Here is a 20,141-nt window from a genome sequence, read left to right on the forward strand (position 1 = left end):
CGGGCCTTAATGAGCAAACTTCCATTAGCTGTCTATTAAAATTAAAAGCTTTATTGTGGTAACTATAAAATTACAAGAAATATTTGTAGTATGATATGCATTTTTTTCTGTACAATAATTAAAAAAAAACTGTACGTGAATTTTACATATAAATGCATACAATGTGTTGTATTGATGTATCATAATTCATGTTTTTATACTTTTGTGAATTTATTCAGATTTTTATCTGTGTACTCCTTACTCAATAGTATTGAAGTTTTATATGTGTTTAAAATGGAGTACGCAATAAATTTTCTCATGACCCTTTAAATGTACTTTGAATGCATCACCTGTTACATCACAATGGTCAGGTGATCTTAACCAGGAAATTTAAACTGTGTCAGTTTGTTTCTCCATTATCCAATAAAGTTTGTTATGGAGTAAACGAAAGTGCTAATCTTTACAAGTTTCTGTTGCTGCTTTTTTGAATGGGAATACACATTTGTGAGTTTGTGACTGGTCAGAGTCTCTGCAGACCTACTGCTTTTTTCAAGATTACACTCATATTCAGGCAAATCAGTTTGCATAGCTTCACAATATACACCCTACCCCAGTTGTATATAACATCTCTGACAGATGTCCTCTGCATTGTTCATGTCAGGATGCTTATCTCACAAAGGCATCTTCTCCATTGTTATTTCATCTTGTGTGACAGTCAAATAATACCATACCTGTCAAACTCTTACAGCAAAAAGTCTGGACAAAGCCATAAATAACAACGGGACAAAGGCCCAAAAATAGTGACACATTTTAAATATTGCTCTTACAAACTTAGAAAGTTCATAGAATATCAGGTTTTGCAATTAGCATGAATCTTTTGAAGGGTACGAAGTTTGAAACTTAAATGTCTGTGATTATTTTCTGACTTCAGTCTTTAATGATTTGCCAGAAAACCACAATTTTATGAAAAATGGACCAAAGATATGACTCAAAAATCTGGACATTCTGTGAAAATCTGTACAGTTGAGAGCTATGCTAATATACATTTTCACTGTGCAGTCCGTACTCTACCATATTGATATGTGATTGGTGTTCCTGCTACAACTGTTCTATTGACATGTTCTCAGCTGCTGTACATTAGGATGTTTCACTTGTCCTCTTTCCCTGTGTTCATTCCTGCACTTCATCTGTGTGCCCTATTCAATATACACACTTCCCCTGACTGTTTATATTACATGGCAGTCCATGTCCCTTTACAGATCATTTACACAACTTTTATACAGAATGCCTGGAATGGGATTTCAGAGTACTCTGCACTGTATAGGCTGTCCTGTATTGTGTTTGGACCATATACATAACTATATGCTATGCCCTGGTAATCATTGTGGTATTCCTCACAATACCACTAACCTACCATGCTCTGAGGTAACCAGGTTTGCTATATGTTTTGCTTTACACAGTTTCATGGCTGGCAACACTGTTGCCAGCCAGAAAACCATGCTTGTTTACGTTTAAATGCAGTGTATGGCATAAATATGTAATTAGCGCTGCTGCTCACCACGCATTACTGTGCAAACATGCAAACTCTGTGTAGGCTTCAGGTGAAGCCTGCACAGAGTTTACTGAATCCCAGGAATAGTTTTCTTCGATTGAAAAAATCAGACTGATACAAGGCAAAGATTATAACTAATTGTGATGTGCTGCTGCAAAGGAGAAAGAAAGAAAGCAAACACACCCCAGTATTAGTATGTGAAGTTCATGGCTTAAGTACTGCAGTCTCCTCAACCTTTGGTCATGGTGTTAAAATGCACTTCAGTATAAGATAAAATTAAAGTAATCTGTTTTTCTGATCTAAGAAAGAAATACATTCAGTACAAGTTGAAAGTTTGCTCTGTGTACCATGGGATTAGTACAAGTGAATATTACAGTTAAACACTTACTTCTAGTTCACAACTGTATGACTCCTTTATGCAGAAGGCATGATCTTTTTTTTCAGTAGGCATAACCTTTGAACTTTATTGTTTATAATTTTTATTTATTGACATTTGATTACTGGGAAACTTCAACTGGGTAGGAGCCCATTTCCAGCATAGGCCTAAGGAGAAAAGCTCCAAAGTATTACAAAACAAATAATTTTACAGTCTTTAAAAATAATAAAAAAACAAACAAATACAGTTTAAATAATTATACCAAATTAGACATAATATGAAAACATTAGTTAAGAATAGAAACAAGTTATGTGGCAATGATTTAACAGCGAACCTTTAGCCCATTTATAGAGAAATTATGGTTAAGTTAGCATATTAGAAACAAAAAATGCAATACAAAGTGGGAGAAAAGCAGGCTTATGGTATATTTAGAGAGAATGTCAAGGGAAAGAAATTGATAGAAGTAAGGAAGTGAGTTAAGAAGGGAGAATAAGGAGATGTAAGGGATGAATAGGTATTTGTTCACATTTAAAAGTTTATCCTGGTGCTGGAAGTCTTTCAGAATGATTTTGAATGATGGGACAGAGGGCATTGACCTTATTAATAGAGATACGGAGTTCCAGGCCTTAACAACATGCCATGAGTACAAACAATGCCCAGCAGATTTGAGAAGTTTGTGGACTGAATGGTGTTTTTAGTCATTGGATGGTAATGACCAACTAGGAACATAGTTGTGCAGAATGTTATTTAGTGCTGGACAAGCAGATTGATTCTGGATAATTTTATACGTGGTTAGAAGCTGTGTATATATTAGTTGATGGGGTAATTCTAACCAATTTATTTTTTTTAGTGCTATACAATGGTGGGTTCTGAAAGGAGTATTTGCTGCAAATTTAGCAACTTTGTTATAGCATTGCTCAAGTTTGGATTTCTGTGATGCCTGAAGGTTAGTAAGGATGTGAGCTCCATAAAGACGTGTGGGAAGGAAATAAATAGTGGCAAGTGTGACGACCATGCCCTGGACCAGCAATCAAGGACATTCAATCCTCACCACTAACACCAGGGACGGCATCTCATATAAGGGGAAAGAATAACAAATACACACAGTAAAGTATAATTTCCCTTAAGTGTACACAGAGATCACAGTCAGTCTTGGGCTGGTTGCTCCCTTGCTTTCTAGGTCCCCAATAAGACTCCCTCACTGGTACAGCTATAGGGTCCAGATTTCAGCCTAACTGGCAAGCTAACCTCCAGTATGCTCTCTGTCCCACCAGTGCTTCATGTCCCTGCCCAGGTAGCTGACATACCACACACACTTTGAGATAAGTATTTATACAACTTCACAGAGACTCCTGGGAAAGGCTGACACAGATTCTCCAGCTGTGCCCCTTTACCCAGACTATACATTAGTAATTTCTGCCACCACCAACTAATACTTATCAGCTACCCAAAGGCCCTTAAAAGGGTGTCCAATTATTACTGTGTAATATTATTATCCAATTGGTAATGTGACTATTCAGGCAAAGGCTTATTAGAGTGGCTTATTACAATAAACTCTATAAATATGCAATGCACTCTAGAGCTTACTTATCTCTACACAAACCAGCCACAGGTAAAAGGTTTTAAAATATTTAATAATAATAAAAAATATAACCACTGGTTGGTGTAAAAGTTAAGTGTAAAATGCGAATAAAAAAGAGTCCATGTTAAAATATTTAATAATAAATAATTAAAAACACAAGACAATACTATTGCACCACAGTGATATCTAAGAGTTCAGAGATCACACAGAAACTTAAAACAATACAGTAGGAAAGTTCTGATATAACAGAAAAACACTTGTCTAACTTTCTTCTAAGTTCCTAGCTATTACTACAAGAAAACATACTTCTAAGACATTACTTACATAATACAAGAGGCAGAGTGCTGATAAGTTAGATATCAAGATCAAAATGCTCGCAGTCTCTCTCTGAACAATAGTTTTTAAACTCACTAACAAACATCTTTGCTAGGCCCTCCCAGATTACATCATTTTGACACATAGATTTTCCCAGTATACATGTTACATCATTTTGACAGTCTGGAGTTCCCAGGCAAAAAAACTGTATTATATAGCAAGCTAACACCTACTTAGTAAACTACAACAATAGAAGACATTTCACATGTACACTCTAACAATTATTCCTTAAGTTAAGACAATAGAAAGAATGTGTTCAGCCAGCCAGTTCGACACCACTATTTAGATAATTTTAATTTCAAAGAACATTTGAAATGCTTGGCTTAGTTTTCCTTACAGCAGATGGCAATGTTGCTACAATCTTGAAGTTCACATTTTACAGTGTTTTCTTTCAATTAAGAACACAAGCTTGTATTTTACATTTATATATACAAATGATAGAATTATGTATCAAATTCTATTTGACTAGGCTGGCAGCCTTCGCCCATCTTCCCCCAATCTTCACAGCAAGTATAACTTTAGTTGTGTCAGTGAGAAAGTTTTTGGATCTATAAAGCATCCCTAGTTTTTGATGAGTTTTCTTTTGCAGTTTTGTATATGTAGGTGAAATTTAAGATTATCATCCGCTATCATACATGTGAAAAACTGAGGGGCTGCCAGCCTAGCCAGATAGAATTTTGTAAATAATTCTATGTCATTGTAAATATTAATGTAATCCACAGGCTTGTTCTACAAATGTAAAGAAAACTATATGTTATGATTAAACTATATGTTGTACTGAGCTTCAAAAATGAAACCACAGTGCACTCTGCTGGAAGAAAGTTGATAAAATAAAGCATTTTATGACTGTTTGATCTCAAAGCTCGGCGACAGGATGTCTGGGTCAGGAAATTTGTTCTATTGTCTTGATTTAAGAGATAATTACTAAGAATTTACATGTATAATGTCTTTTATTGCTGTGGCTTCCTGGCCAGGTGCAAGCTTACTAAGAAATGTACATTTTGAGTTTCTGTTAGCCTGAGAACCAGAGAAGTTTCAAGAATGATGTAATGTGAAATGACTCAGCAGTACTGTGTTATCAATTTAAGACTTTCGCAGAGAAAATATTAAGCATTTTGGATTTTGTCTGAAGAACATCAGCTCACCAGCACTTGCTTTACTATGTAAGTAGGTCTTAGACTTTAGTATTTCTCTTAGGGATAGATAGAAATAGTAAGATTAGTCTAGCTGTTTTCTATATTTATGTCAGACTATCCTACAATATTATTTAAAATTTTTTCTGTGATTTCTGGACTCTGTAATGTCATTGTGTTGAAGTAATAAGTATTGTTTTGTGGTTTTATTATTTATTATTAAATAGTTTTAAACCTTTCAGCTGTGGCTGTTTTGTATAGAGATAATTTAAGCTCTTAGAGTACATTGCATGTATTCAGTGATACTGTCTAAGCCACTCCAAAAGCGTTAGCCCTGGGTCACACTTACTGTTTGTATAACAGTAATATTACACAGTGAAATTTGTCACCCTTTGGGAAGGGCCTTATAGTAGCTGATATTAGTGGTTGGTGGCAGTGATTTCTACCTTATAGTCTGGAGAGAATGGGACATAGCTGGAGAACCTTTGCCAGCCTTCCCTGGGAATGTCTGTGCATTTGTATATAACTCATATCTCAAAGTGTGTGTGTGTCAGCTACTTGAGCAGGAACACTAAGCACTGGTTGGACAGAGAGGGTGCTTGGAGGTTTTAGCTTGATCACTAGACTGAGATCTGTGCCCTATAGCTGTGCCAGTGGGAAGTCTTATTGAGGATCTGGAGAGAAAGGGAGAAACCAGCCCCAAACTGACTGTAATCTCTATGTGCTCTTAAGGGAAATTGTACTTTACTGTGTGTGTACTTGTTACCCTCCCAATGTGCACACCCCTCACTGGTGCTAGTGGTGAGAATTGAAGTGCCTTGACTACTGGGGCATTGCACAGTCATCACAATCCATACTAATTTACTTGTATTATCAAACAAGAGAACTTTAAATTTATTTTTGTTCGTGGGAGAGGGATTTGGAGAAAAGTTGTAGTTTCATTTTTTTAGGGCTGAGCATGAGTTGTGAGTTACAAAGCTATGTTTCCATTGCAGTTAAAGCTTCCTGAGTAATTTTTTGGAGGTGTGCCATGTAGTCAGATGTGCAAATGAGTGTGGAATCATCAGTGTACTGTATAAGGGAGGCCTGTTGTGAGGATATCTGGAGGGTGTTGGTGAGAATGTTAAAGAAGATGGAACCAATGATAAATCCTTTTGGTACATTGGTGGTGGCTGGGAGGTATGGAGAGAAAGGGTGGTATGCCATTTTACTGATTGGTGCCTACTGTATAGGTAGCTTCTGAATCATAGTAGGGTGGGCTGAGAGAGACCTAATAAGGAAGTTTGAAATAGAAGTTTGCTGTGACAAATTGTGCTGAAGGCTTTAGACAAGTCTAGAAATAAGGAGGAGACTAGTTAGCCTTTACCTCTAGCTTTACTGACAGTATCTATATGTGTTAAAAGTACGATGTTAGTACTATAGGAAGGATGGAAGCCATGTTGTGTGGGGGATAGGAATTCTTCCTGCAGGAGATAGTTTAGCAATTGTTTTTGAATACATTTTCAAATATTTTGGAGAGGAGATAAGATTGCTATAGGTCTAAAGTTAGCATTGTCTGTTAAATTCCCTCCTTTGTGCAGAGAGATAATGTGTGACTTTTTCTAGAGGGGATCCAGGATTCCTGGACTGACCTATTTAGAAGAATTGAGATAGGGTACATGATACTATCAGCTGCTGTATTAAGGTATTCACTTGGAAGGTCATCAGTTGAAGTAGAGTATGGTTTAATATAGTTTTATATAGGATGTGGGTACAGGTTTGATGGTGAAAGTGGATGCGGTGATACATGGCTGCTGGTCAGGGTTAGGATTAGATGTTGGGGAAGCCTTGGTTACAAATGCTATACTATCTGTAAAATAAGAGTTGAATTGTATTGCAGTTTCGAGTGATGAGTTATTGGGAGAGCGGTTAGGGTTCAACTTATGGGTGGCATGTAAGATTGTTTTAATGGCAGTCCAGAATTTTTTAGGGGTGTGTTTACTATTATTCTGGAAGTTATTATAGTATAGTTTTTTGTCTTCATTAATTTACTTTTTAATATGATTGTGAAACATTCTGAAGTTTTCAAGATATTGTGGTGTTTTATATTTTTCCCATTCTTTCCATGCTTTTTCTCTATCCTGCATTAGCATTCTACTCTTTTTGAATAGCCAAATTGCATTATTTGTTTTTAGTATCTTCCTTCTAGGAGGTACAAGGCTATTTAGTATATTCAAGAAAGTTGTATTGAATTCATTTTACAGCACCATCTAAGAAGAGAATTTTTGGGAAGTTCCTCTTAATAGATTATAGATTAGTAATCAGCATTTCTGGGTTAAACTTTGAAAGTTTGCATTTTGTTGTGAGATGTCTGGTTGTATAGCTTGGGAGATGATCATTGAGACAGTCAGACATTGTGCCTGAGGTGATGTATTTGCTAGAGTCTGATACTAGGATCCAGTTTAATAGGGAATTTGATGTTTTGCTATAATGTGAGGGGCTATTAATTAGTTGTGTGAAACCAAATAAGTTCATGCTATATGTAGGAGACTTAGAGTTTATGTCCAACCAATTGACATTCACATCACCTAATAGTATTATTTCTTGTGAAATTGTTGTGGATATCCAATGGAAGGATATCTTCCAAAATAGCTGTATTGTTACCGGGAAGGGTGTAAAGAACAGAAATACACATTTGTTTATGGTTATTTAACTTCAGGAAAGTTATAAGAAGCTCTGTTGAACTGAATTTTGGTATTGCTTTGTTGTAGGGGAAATGTGGTAATTGATGGGAAATATTAAAACAATACCACCACCTTTCCTCTTTATAAGCCATCGGTCATTCACATACTGGCAAGTTGCTTTTTACTGAATTTATCACAAGGAAAAAAATCTTAACATTACCACAACTGCTTTATTTTCTGTATTTTGGAGATGTATGTACTCAGAATATAAATGTACTTTGTATTCCTAATTTTACTTTCCTGAATGCTACATACTTCTAAAATACAGCATTTTCTCTCACTCAAAAGTTTCTTGTTATTCCCATACTTAACACTTCAGAACAAGATGACATGTGAGCAGATGGTATTTTTATAAGTTTATTCAGATGTTTTTTTTTTTTTAAGTAAGCCCTTCATTATGGAATTCAGTGTTTGAATAACAGAAGCTTTCAAGGCAGACCAGAAAGCATAGACTATGATTCAAATGTATTCTTACTGTTTTGGAACCACATAATGTAATGATTAACCTTTCTTCATTCCTAGGTGACTGTGGGAAGAAAGAGTTAGCTGTTATCTGAAGTGCTGCATACCTTCAGTACTATATCACATTACAACGCTCTCATCAACAGGCTCTGCTCTGCCATCTTAACTGAACGTGAGGAGTGTACAAATGAGTGGTACATGTAATAGTACTCAGAGCTCTGTTAACATGGTTAGCGAAGGCAGTTGTTTTAAATGGGCAAGAGAAATAAACTGCATTTGTTTTGTTGAAACAGTATCAGGTCCATCCAGAATGCAGCAGTGAGGACCAGGATTAATGTCATCCCTTTCTGTAAATACAAACCTTCAATACATACTGAGAAATTCACAGTAGTTGCAAAAAAAGGTATGCAAAAGACCATGTTTGCTGAAAAGGGGAAGCAATTATCAGTTTTGTATTGAAAACCAATATGAGAACTTTGTGTGATCTCTTAATATGAAACTTGTCTTTGTATTTCTTTCCACCAGAGAACTGTTACGCACACTAAGATTTGCCATTTCTTCTCACTGCACATCTGTCTTTTCCAGCATACTCCACCATATACTTACACAAGAAGCTGAATAGACCTAGGCTGTTGCACGTTTTTAACTGCTGCCTAACATGGAGCTCCTCTACCTTGTACCTTCCTCCGTCTCACAGCTGTTTTACAAGGCAGGCGTCCTTGTTGTTTTCAGCATTATTACTGCTTTCATTTTTGACTTCATGAAGAGGAAAAAGACTTGGACTAGGTACCCCACAGGACCAAGTGGTGTGCCTTTTTTTGGAAACTTGTTGCAAGTTGATATGAGCAAACCACATCGGTCTTTTACCAAGGTAAGAAACTATAAATATGATTTCTTTTTTGACAAAGGTTTTAACAGAAATACAAGTGAAATACAATTAATGGAAGTGTCATTTCAAAAATAATTAGAAATGATTTTTGCTGAATAACAGCAGCATTAACTAAAATTGTGCAAAAATACGTACTTTATATTTTGTTTAATAAAAAGTATGTACTTTATTGTTTACTTTTTCTGCTTTCATTATTACATAACACTGGAGTTACTGTACATTGCCCACCAAGAAATTCAGGTTTTGTTTGTGTGGTGCAGAACTGCGTTATGACAATGTAAATGTTTTTGAGAGATGCCTAAATGTGCAGGCAATATAAAACACTACCATCAAGAACAGTGAGTATATTTATTTATGAATTTCAAGATTACAGCAGTTCTGCTAGTGTGCTGTTATTGTGTATGTATTAAAAGGCAGAATGTGTTTATTTTATTTCATTTGCTTTAATCTTTGATCATTTGCCCTGGTTGGGAAAATAGTGTGGAATACTGTAACAAAAATGACAATAATGCATAACTGGCAGTGCCTTACAGTGAGATGCTGTCATGCACTGAATGGTCTTTGAAACCAAAGACAGTAATGAATGTATTTAACCAGTAAATATTTATTGTGCTGTCACCACAGAGCACACCACGTATGTATTCTGATGACACTGTGAAATGATAATTTGTGTGTAAACACTTGAATGGCAAATTAGGAATCACACTTACAAAATAATCCTTGCACAGTCAAGGAGTTACATGCCATGATTTTTTTATGTTTTATCTATCTATCTATCTATCTATCTATCTATCTATCTATCTATCTGTTTGTCTGTCTCTCTATATTGGTACACTTGTTTTGGTTGACTGTGTTTAAGGTCAACATCTGTTTTGTGGACAGACTTTGGTTGACAAAGCAGATGTTCAACAGCTGTGCGAGATTGCTAGAGTACAACAGTTAGGGAATATGTTCTTTCCCTAGTATTATGCAATTGTGGAGTTAGAATATTTAAGTAGCAGGGTTTATGGAAGTTGCAGGGGGCTTGCCCTCCTGTAGAAAACAAATGCTCTGTTTTGCATGGCTCAAGGTTATACCTTGGATCATGCTCTTAAGGGTTTTATTTTTTGTTTTAACATTTACAGTTGATGTGATCACTTCTGCCGATGTTAAGTCCGGGCAAGATTGTGCACAATGGGGATCAGTGAGTTTCCCTTTCTCCACTGTAGAGCTATCTCAGAGTAGGTATATATAATTAGCAGGGGTATGGAAGGTGCAGCCCCTCATACAGGGAGTGCAGGGGATTTGCTCCCCTGCAAAAGCTTTAAGTGCTTTTCAGTGTTTTGCTTTTCAATCTTTCAAGATCAATCTTTATATAATTGTAGTGGAATGGCAAGCTAGGTCCGTTGGACTAGAGCAAATCCTTTTGAAGTCATGTTCCAAATTACTGTTGAATGAACTAATTAATTATGCAGTAGATATATATGTTTACAGTGAAATAAAGACACATATTACCAGAGATTCTAATTTGTTGTTTAAAAGTGCACACGTATTTTTTGTTAACTAGCAGGACATCCCAGCATGATCATGATCAGACATATTCAGTTAGCTAAACCATGTCTCAACTTTAATTCAACTGCATTATTACTTGCAGTGGAGGTTTTCTAGTAAATGTCAACAGTCAGATATCACCAGCTTAACACTGACACTGGCCTTTGTTTACTATGTGGTCTTTCGTTCAGGGTTTAGATAAAGAAAGTGATGAATGCAGATGTGACATGGTATGGTACTTCCTACGGTTTACCTCCATTAGGTCACAAATAAAAGATGAGACCAGTCAAATATCCAACTCAAAATGTTGGAAACTGCACTTTTGACTGCTGAAAACAGCGAAAATGCTACACAACGAATCCCACAATCCGGAAATGTCGAATGTGTTTGAAACACCTGACATTTCCAGATGTCTCCAAACACCGTTAAGCCCCCCTGCACCCATGTGGGGGTCTGTGCCCCCCACACCCCCTGCTAATTTAATATACTAACTCCGAGATCGCACTACAGTGAAGGAAAGGGTACTTGTCCTGATCTCCACAGAAGTGCGATCTGCACTTGGAATGCCGAAGTCACATGAATGAATGCAAACTGGCATTTGCTCATTTGAATTTGCACTTATGTGTTTTGAAATTTACAAATCTTGCCATTGTACTTTCACACTTTAGGGTGTCATACAACAGACTCGCGACCTTATGTAGGTAAACCATTTCCTACATCTGGGCTGGCTACAGGAAAAGCCTTACCACCACAGTAGAAATGGCTGGGGGTAAATAAGGGCCAAAAAGATGAACTGCAGGATTGTCCATGCCTGTAGAAACTTTAAAGGAAAGTAAGTAGGCCAGAGTGGAACAGTAGCCTGAATCCTGCAGTTTTTAAGTAACTGAACATGTTTCTACAGGGAATTTTCTGATATGAACAATAGCAGGACTCTAATTAATGACTTGCAGAATTGGCCTTGGGTGTCAGATAAAAGAGTGAATATTCCAGTCTTACGTGCAATAGCTTGGAGCATCTAATTTAACTGTGGGCAGGACACCCTTCAAAGCATTTTCTCTGCCTTTCTTTCTAAGGAGTGTTTGTTTAATACCATAAACAATATATTGCAAAGAGGACAGTTTGTTTTGTGTCTTTTTTGTCAAGAAGGGAGGACATCAATGATACAGACTGCCAGACAGCAAGTTATTTAATACAGCAGAGTTTGAGTTCAGTGGTGGGGGATTTGACATACCAGCTTGGTGGTACTTGTTTGAGAGAATGCAATCATGAACACAAAAGAGCAATGCTGTTTGTTTAGTGAAGCTGATACTATGTTATTTCTGAGTAAAGCATTTGTGCACATTGCTAATTCTTTGCTTAGTATATTGTTCATTAATGGGAAAGACTACCTAGTCATTAAGGAAGGTGAGATTGTCAGCTCAAAGGAATTTGGAACTGGGGTGTTGATGAGGGATAAGAATAACAGGAAAGCAAAAGGGATCCAAGGCAAGCCCTGAACTTTGCTGGGCTTCAGTCTGTAGTTTGGTGCATGAGGGGAAAATGAGTTTTCCTTTAAAATAATTTATTTAAGTACGTATTACATCATCTACCTGCTGTGGGTGTACTGTATCTCTCTTAAATATGGTGGCTAGAAGAGGATGTGAGACACAGTTGCAATTTATTTTTCAAACTGACAGTTTAAGTCTGTAAAGTCTGCATTTTTAATAATAGATAAAATGGCAATGATGCTATTACTTTATTAGAAATTGTGTAATTTTATGATTTTTTAATGCAAAAAAATATTATCTTCGCAAACAAAAATATACCTTTGCAAAGAATCTGGTAGACATCAGTATTAAGACCCCCATGGCTGTTGGAGTCCTCAATCAAATAGTTAATGAACATGGCCATGTGTAATTTTCATCCCAATTACTTGGCCTAAGCAATTTATTGTGGCTGGGTCAGACGTCAGGGCTACGTCTGTATAGCTGTTATCACTGTCCTTCTCAAGGGTAACTTTTTTGCCTCATTTTATGGTCTTGCATTACAGCAAGAAGACAGCCTCTTCAACATCCCAGATAAATCCCCCACTTCTGTCTTCCCTGTAGCCACTTTGAGCTTTGGGAGGTTTATTATGCATTCCTACACACTTTCCAGCTAGGGAACAGAAGCAAGGCTAACCCCAGTGGGTTTAATTTAACTTAATTATATTTTGTTTTGTTCAGAAATCAAAATACTAGTGTGGATAACCTCAGTTACAACTTTCAGATAATTCAGCAATAAGATCGAATGACCATACACTTAACAAAGAAGTAAATAGCACAATTCAGTTAGATATCGAGTCATTAACAAATAATGATTTAAACATTAATTTCTTCATGTAAGAAACTGAGGTTGAAGCATACACCATGTTAATATATGTATGGGACTGGGACTGTATACATATTCTGATAAGACAATTTATGGATTTTTTTAATGTACCTGGGAACTCTGAATCTCTTCTAAGACTGACTGATCACAAATCTAAGCATCTTAGGTGAGAAAATAATAGTTCATTCTGCTACAGTTAAAGAAAAATATTACTTAAATATAGAAAAGACACAGCAGCCTGGTTCATTTAAATAAGTTACAATATATGACATAACTAAACCATACAAAATAAACAAATATGACTAGACCTATCAGGAAGATGTTGTTGTTGTCTTTCGGCTTTTCCAGTTAGGGGTCGCCACAGCGGAACTCCGGTCCGCTAATGATTGGCAGTAGATTTTCACGAACGCCGAGGTGCCAGCTCGACGTTCAACCTTCAACGAAGGCACGCCCATTTACACATGTCTTTCGAACGCCCACCCAACCGCGGGGAGGACATGCAGACTCCACACAGAAGGCACTCCCGCACTCCAGCCGAGACCTATCAGGAAGTAAATCCTATAATTCCTGCTGGAATTTTCAGAGTTGAGTCGACTCATTCAAATATGATTTATTTACTCACTGCATTGTGGAAACCAGTTTAAACTTGGAACTGAACAAAACAAACTTCAGACAACAATGTAGTAAAAACATATCTCTCAACCTCTTATTTCAGAAAATCTGGACAAAGCTTGACAGCATGGGGGGACAAAGGCCCAAAACTAGGGACATATTTAAAATATTGCTCTTATAAACTTAGAAAGTTGCTAGAGTAATAGTTTATACATACAATTTTTAAAGGATTTGAAGTCTGAAACTCAAATGTATGCCACTGTTTAGTAACTTCAGTCCTCGGATCATCCCAGTGATTTGTCAGAAAACCCCAAATTTTATGAGGAACAGACCAAAAATAATAGTCAAAAATCTGGACAGTTGAGAGGTGTGAGTAGAAACAATGCAGTATGGTTTCTAAAAAGTCAGCTTTCAAGCATCCTAAGAGTGCCTTTCACTAGTAGCTGTTTGTTATATTTGTCTCAGTTTCTCACTGAGCAGTTTCTCCCCTCAGATGAGAATGACATGAATTAAAAGCATTAGTGAAAACAGAAGTATGTTTTATTTCTGTTGATTTGTGTCCCTTCTTGAAAGTACTACCAAATATTTTGACAAAATGAGAAGGACCAATTGAATAGGATTCTAGGGTTATAGTTGGTTTAATTTGATTATTGCACTGTTATTAAAGTGAGCTCTTGGCCAATTAGGTGGTGTTGACAGGATGCAAAAAAAAAAAACTAACTAAAACAATAAGCCTGAATTTCTTTCCTTAGTCATGAGTTTTGTTAGGCCTTCACTGGATCAGAAAGCTGGAAAAAATCCTCTAAAATGGACCTCAGAGCATCTAGAACCCCAGTGGTGGCTCCAAGACCCCCCATCTTATTAACCTAGTTCCACCACAGTTAAAATGCAGTCTGGCTCAGAGGGTGTATTGAAATAAAGAATGAAGACTGAAGGAATGTGGAGAGCAATGGGCAGTAGATGGTGGGGTGGGGGCCAACATAGCACTCCACCTAGTGTGCCATTTCATCTAAGGCCAGCCATTGTTATACATATCATATGGCTGTAAAGTAGATCCATTTCAAACCAGCTGTTGCCTTTCTGAGCGCACAAGCTTCCTCGGTATAGGTAACATTTCTACTAAAATTCACTCTGTTAGCAGAAAAAAACACAAATGAGGTCATGTGCCATAATACTGGTAAAAGAAATTGTCAAAAATTAAATAGAGCTATATTTTATAAAGTCTACCTCCACTGACCTAAACAGAAAGAACAACAAAAAAGGTTAGTGTATTTCATCATTATTCATTACACTTCATTGTTTAAACTTGATGGTGTTAAAACTGAAAAAAGAAATAAAAACACTGTATAATAGCAATAAACCAAGGCAGAAGGCTGTGGGCCATAATAGGGTTTCCTACCTTACAGCTAGATTTTCTGTCCTTTGGTGTAAACAGTGTGACAGGAAATGGAAACTAGTAGCTGTAAATATGTTTAACTGAAATTCTTTCTCTATTTTCATAGAAAATAGTTATATTAAATAATATAGGTTTCTTGTTATTGAGAAGAATAGTGAAGTAAGTTTTGTGAATTTTTAACTTTTCATGATTTGCTTTACTTCTCTGTACCCTCTATCCTAACAAAACAGAGTTCATGGTTACTGAGTTTTCTGACCATTTGGCTAAGAAAACACTATCTTCGTTATTGGTTCAATGCCATATAGTTGTGAGTCAGCAATGAGAAAAATGTTTTAGGACATGTTTCTTCTCTTATAGATGATAGAAACACTAAAATAATTGTCTTGATACAGGCTTAGTAAAGCCATAGCTGCTGTTATAAGCACCTGTGTAGGTTTCATCCATCTGGAATTTCTGAGCACAAAGTGAACTCAGAATTCATCATTCAGACTACAGGAAGATCTTTTTTTTACATTATATCTCTGTCAAGTGTGACAATTTTTTCAGCTAAAAATGTACTGTACAGCATTATGAATAGATCTCCAATGTTGAGAAACTAGTTATTGTCCTTTTCAAACTGTTTCAAATGTGATTTGCTTCAAGAATATACCACATTTAAAACCATTTCAAATTATATTAACTTAGTTTTGACTGGTGATCCAATCATAATATTCTATGTCACTGGCACTGTGCTCCAGACAGAGACAGGACAGGACTGGCTCTTTCCTTCCTGAACATGGTGACACCCCCCAAACACGTGTGTTACCATGCATATATACATATAATCACACACACACACACACACACACACACACACACACACACACACACACACACGCACACGCACACGCACACACGCACCCACGTACCCACACACACACACACACACACACACACACACACACACACACACACACACACAAGTTAATGTGGGGTACAAGGTGCTAGTATCTGGGGAGGAATAAAAAGACTTATACATGGAACTACTAGTTGCAGCTGTTTGGTCAGCATGTGCCTGGATAAGAAAACTTCTCTAGCACATGATTTGGAGTTATTAGAACATATTTGTTCACCCTTCCCTACAATACTAGACACAAATGTAGTACACTGTACTGCTGAAATGACAGTCTTCCCTCAACACCATCCCCATATGTAGAACATGAACATGAGGTACTTTGTCAGTAGAATGATTCTGCCAATCATCTATTAAATGGTTTGAGACACAGAACCTGAACTTTCCTTTTCAGCCTGACACTTAATTAACTCCCATACATCCCACTGCTCCAGTAAGGCCTTCTGTGTTTTTTCTCATTTAATCGTCACTAAATTAATACCACTTTTCTTGCTTTATCTCATTGTGATGGCTTGTTTAGGAGAATTTTAAAAGTGTATGCTTGCAGTCAGGGTGAGCCATGGTACCAGAGGGAGCAGCTGAAGGTGCGGACATAGGTGTATGGGCAGCTACAGTAGTTTTAGGAGGCTGAGGTATCCCATTTGAAGGTCTTGAGAGCTTGAGTAGGGATGTTTTGATTGCCTCAGCATGCATAACTGCAGTGTTGTACTGCTGCTTCCACCCATCCATGCTTACAAGTTTCGGCTGACTCCTATAGTGACCCCATGAACAGGGGCCACCATCCATATTGCTTACTAAGCAAATAGGGAATGATAGTAGATTGCGGGCCTTTCTTCTAGAAGACACATACACACACACACACACACACACACACACACACACACACACACACACACACACACACACACACACACACACACAATTTAAAGTCACCAATTTACCTGTTGCATGTCTTCAGGATGTTTGAGGAATCCAGAGTGCCTGGAGAAAACACACAAACATAGGGAGTACATGCAGATTCCACACAGATGGCACCCCAGGCAAGAACCGAATGGAGAACCTGCTGCTGTGAGACAGTGCTACTCATGACACCACTGTACACTTTGTACTGCTGTTTACTGACATTCAGTGATGGAGAGAGATTTGTCTCCACTTTGGCTAAAGATAGCTTCTGAATGTGTCATAAACCCCTGATTGTTAGTAAACATAAGGTAGCTGTGAAACTGCCTCAAGAAATAAGTGTGATTAGGCTGGACAAGGAGACAGATAGAACAGGCTGTGCCTCCATGATTAGTTAAAATAGAAAAATGAAATTAAATTTGATTAGATTTAATTAATTACAAGAAGAAATCTGTAATCATAGGTGGAAACCTTAGCTATTGCCGATAATAGAGTCCCAAGTATATGGACGGATCAGAAGTGCCAAATAGGAATGATACCACTAGAAAAAAGCCAGTATCCAAGATAGAAGTGAAAAAAAAACAAAGATACAACAAGAGTGCTCAGCTCAAAAACAGAAGTAAATAGGACTAAATGGGGCAGTACATAACGATGATGCAAATGTTAACAACAGTCATACTGCGATCATGATTTACAGCTAGATGAAGCTGTCAAACGTAACACTGCAGGTTCAATACAGGAACAATATAGAACAACATGAAGTTCACAGCAGAATAGCGAAGGCAGCACAAGCAGCATTAATATGTTTGTCCCATCCACAAGGCAAGATACTAGACAATACTTCAGATACAATAGCAGCAGGGTTAGAAAACACAGGTTAAAAGTAAAAGTGAACAGTAGGAAAACAACCCATAACTTTATAAACATAGTTATAAGAGCACTCTAGAAAAGTGCTGTGCAGTGAAGGGAAATGTCCAGCTTTCCCTAACTAGGTGCACTCGGGCATTGTTGGTAAACTCAAGAGGTTAGGTACAAACTCATATGTCACCCGGTGGATGGCCAACTGGCTCACAGATAGGACCCAGGAAGTTAGAAGTGAGGAGTCCACCTCTGCAAAGAGGCCAGTCACAAGTGTAGTCCCTCAGGGATCAGTCCTTGGACCGCTCCTTTTTGGCATTTGCATCCCTGAAGTCAAGGCCAATGTCAGTGGTCTCTGGCTGACTAAATTTTCAAATGATTGCAAATTAGGAGCTGTCATTGAATCCCACACTGACACAAATGTTCTCCAGGTGGGGCTGACAAAGACAAACAACTGGAGCCAAGGACTAAAACTAAATGCCAAGGAATGCATAATAGTATCCTTTGGGAAGTCATCCACCCTTGGTAACTATCATATTGACAACACACCCCTTAGATCTGACCCAGTAGTCAGGGACTTAGGGACATACATAGATAGTAATCTAGCCTTTGACCATCACGTGTCTACAATAGTGAGGAAATCATTCTATACTGTGCAACTTATAAACAAAGCTATGATATCTATGTCCAAAGAAGTCATTGTTTCGCTGTATTTGGCATTCATCAGACCTATCGGTGAGTACAGTGCCTCCTTTGGTATGTACCTAACCAGGCATATCCAACAACTGGAACGTCTACAGAGGTTCCTCACTAGAAGAATACAGAGTGTAAGTAAAATTTCCTATGCAGACAGTCTCAAGGCCCTATCCCTGTATTCTGTCTCCCACAGGTTTTTATGGAGAGATCTATGCCTGGCATACAGGGCATTGTTAGACCCCACTCTGATGGGCCTCCTGGGTATCCACAAAACAAACAGCACCAGAATTACCCATTCTAAAGACTTAAACCTTGCCTGTGATATAAATAGAACCTGCCGGAGAGACAGGTATGTATCCCAGAGACTACCCCGTCTGTGGATCAGGCTCCCCATCCATGTGAAGAAGAGTTCCTCTCTAACCCAATTCAAGTGCAACTTGGACATTTGGGTGAGAAACAGAAATTCATCCCTGGTTTGGCACCAATGTGTCTAATGGACACAGACAACCTATAAATGGTTCAACTCCCAGGCCCCTGCTTGTAAATGTTTCATCTCCTAAACCCCTGCGTACACTTATCAAGGGTATCAGAACTTGTCAGAGATTTGGGATGAATGGCTAGGCTTAAAAAGGCCCTTGTGGTTGTTAGCCTAGTAAACACCTATGAACCTATGAACTAAGTGACAGCAGACATGCAGACGGGAACCAGAAAAAATGTAGCAACTGAATAATGTGAAGCTTCTTACAGAAAAGTGGTCAGATTAGTATATGGAGGATGTTTGGCTGGTGTACTGAGTCTGTGACACTGCATTAAATGCAGCTCATCAGATCTCAGGTAGCAAAGGCTTAATTAGTCATGCCTACCCTCTGTCAAGGCATTCGCCATCAACAGTTTTTTCTTTGATTTTGTTTTGTTGCAGTTTGTTGAAACTGTACTGACTTGCATGCAGCAAGCAAGGGGTGTATGTCAGTGTATTTTCTTTTTACTTTTCCCTACTGTAATGTGATTGTGGAAATGGTGCACATAATTTAGGGCTGTATGGGAACAACGTTTCCAGACTGAGAGTGCAGCGGCAAAAAGCCCCACCATTTATTTTTTTTGAATGTTTTTTTTTTTCAGTTGTGTTTCTAATTACTGAAAAATCAGTGGTGACTCACTGTTAGATTATTCACTTCAACATAGGAAAGCACTTGATTGTGCTTCTTCAGAGTTCTGACCCATACATTGCTCTCTTTACAAAGTCAAAAAGTTCCTGCCAAAATGGGAATTCACCAAACAGTAAGCACACACACAAATGGCCCATACCTGAAATATCTAGAACAAAGTGGCTAGTGCTTCTTGTTAACACTTCTTCCTTTAGTAAGAACAAAGACAAACAACAGTCCTGACAAAGAGCAGGCAAGCAGGTGTCGAAGATCAGTTCAGGCATTTATTTCAGGTCCGAGTGGAAAAGGGAATGACTGAAAGGTCTCTTTTCTCTCACAATACACAACAGTGGAGAAAAGACAAAGAAGGCCTCCAATGAAACCTTGACCTGCAGCAGCACATAACAGTACAACTATACATTCCATTCCATTGATTGATGCTGTAGTATAAAATACACTTAGAAATGCACTATTCAGTGAAGTTTTCAGTTGTAAAGGATAAATACAAGTATATGTCAGCATAAATAATGCTGATAAACCTCGGTGATCTGCGCGTCTTTGTGCGCGCGTGTGTGTGTGTGTGTGTGTGTGTTTGTGTGTGTGTGTGTGTGTGTGTGTGTGTGTGTGTGTGTGTGTGTGTGTGTGTGTGTGTGTGTGTGTGTGTGTGTGTGTGTGTGTGTGTGTGTGTATGT

At 37.7% G+C, this 20,141-nt stretch overlaps 1 protein-coding gene across 1 annotated transcript in view; it reads left to right on the top strand.

Annotated features, from left to right (window-relative positions):
• Positions 1-8,309: 8,309 nt before the first annotated feature.
• LOC122799249 (cytochrome P450 2D15-like) overlaps positions 8,310-20,141 on the top strand; it is a 405,628-nt gene continuing 393,796 nt past the window's right edge. The window contains exons 1-2 of the mRNA XM_044068194.1: positions 8,310-8,585; positions 8,768-9,053. Coding sequence (XP_043924129.1) covers positions 8,841-9,053 — 213 coding nt within the window. The 5' untranslated portion in view covers positions 8,310-8,585; positions 8,768-8,840. The remainder of the gene's footprint in view (positions 8,586-8,767; positions 9,054-20,141) is intronic.

The sequence above is a fragment of the Protopterus annectens genome, chromosome 1.part0, assembly GCF_019279795.1.
Source record: "Protopterus annectens isolate FY-2018-M chromosome 1.part0, PAN1.0, whole genome shotgun sequence".
Taxonomy (NCBI): domain Eukaryota; kingdom Metazoa; phylum Chordata; order Ceratodontiformes; family Protopteridae; genus Protopterus; species Protopterus annectens.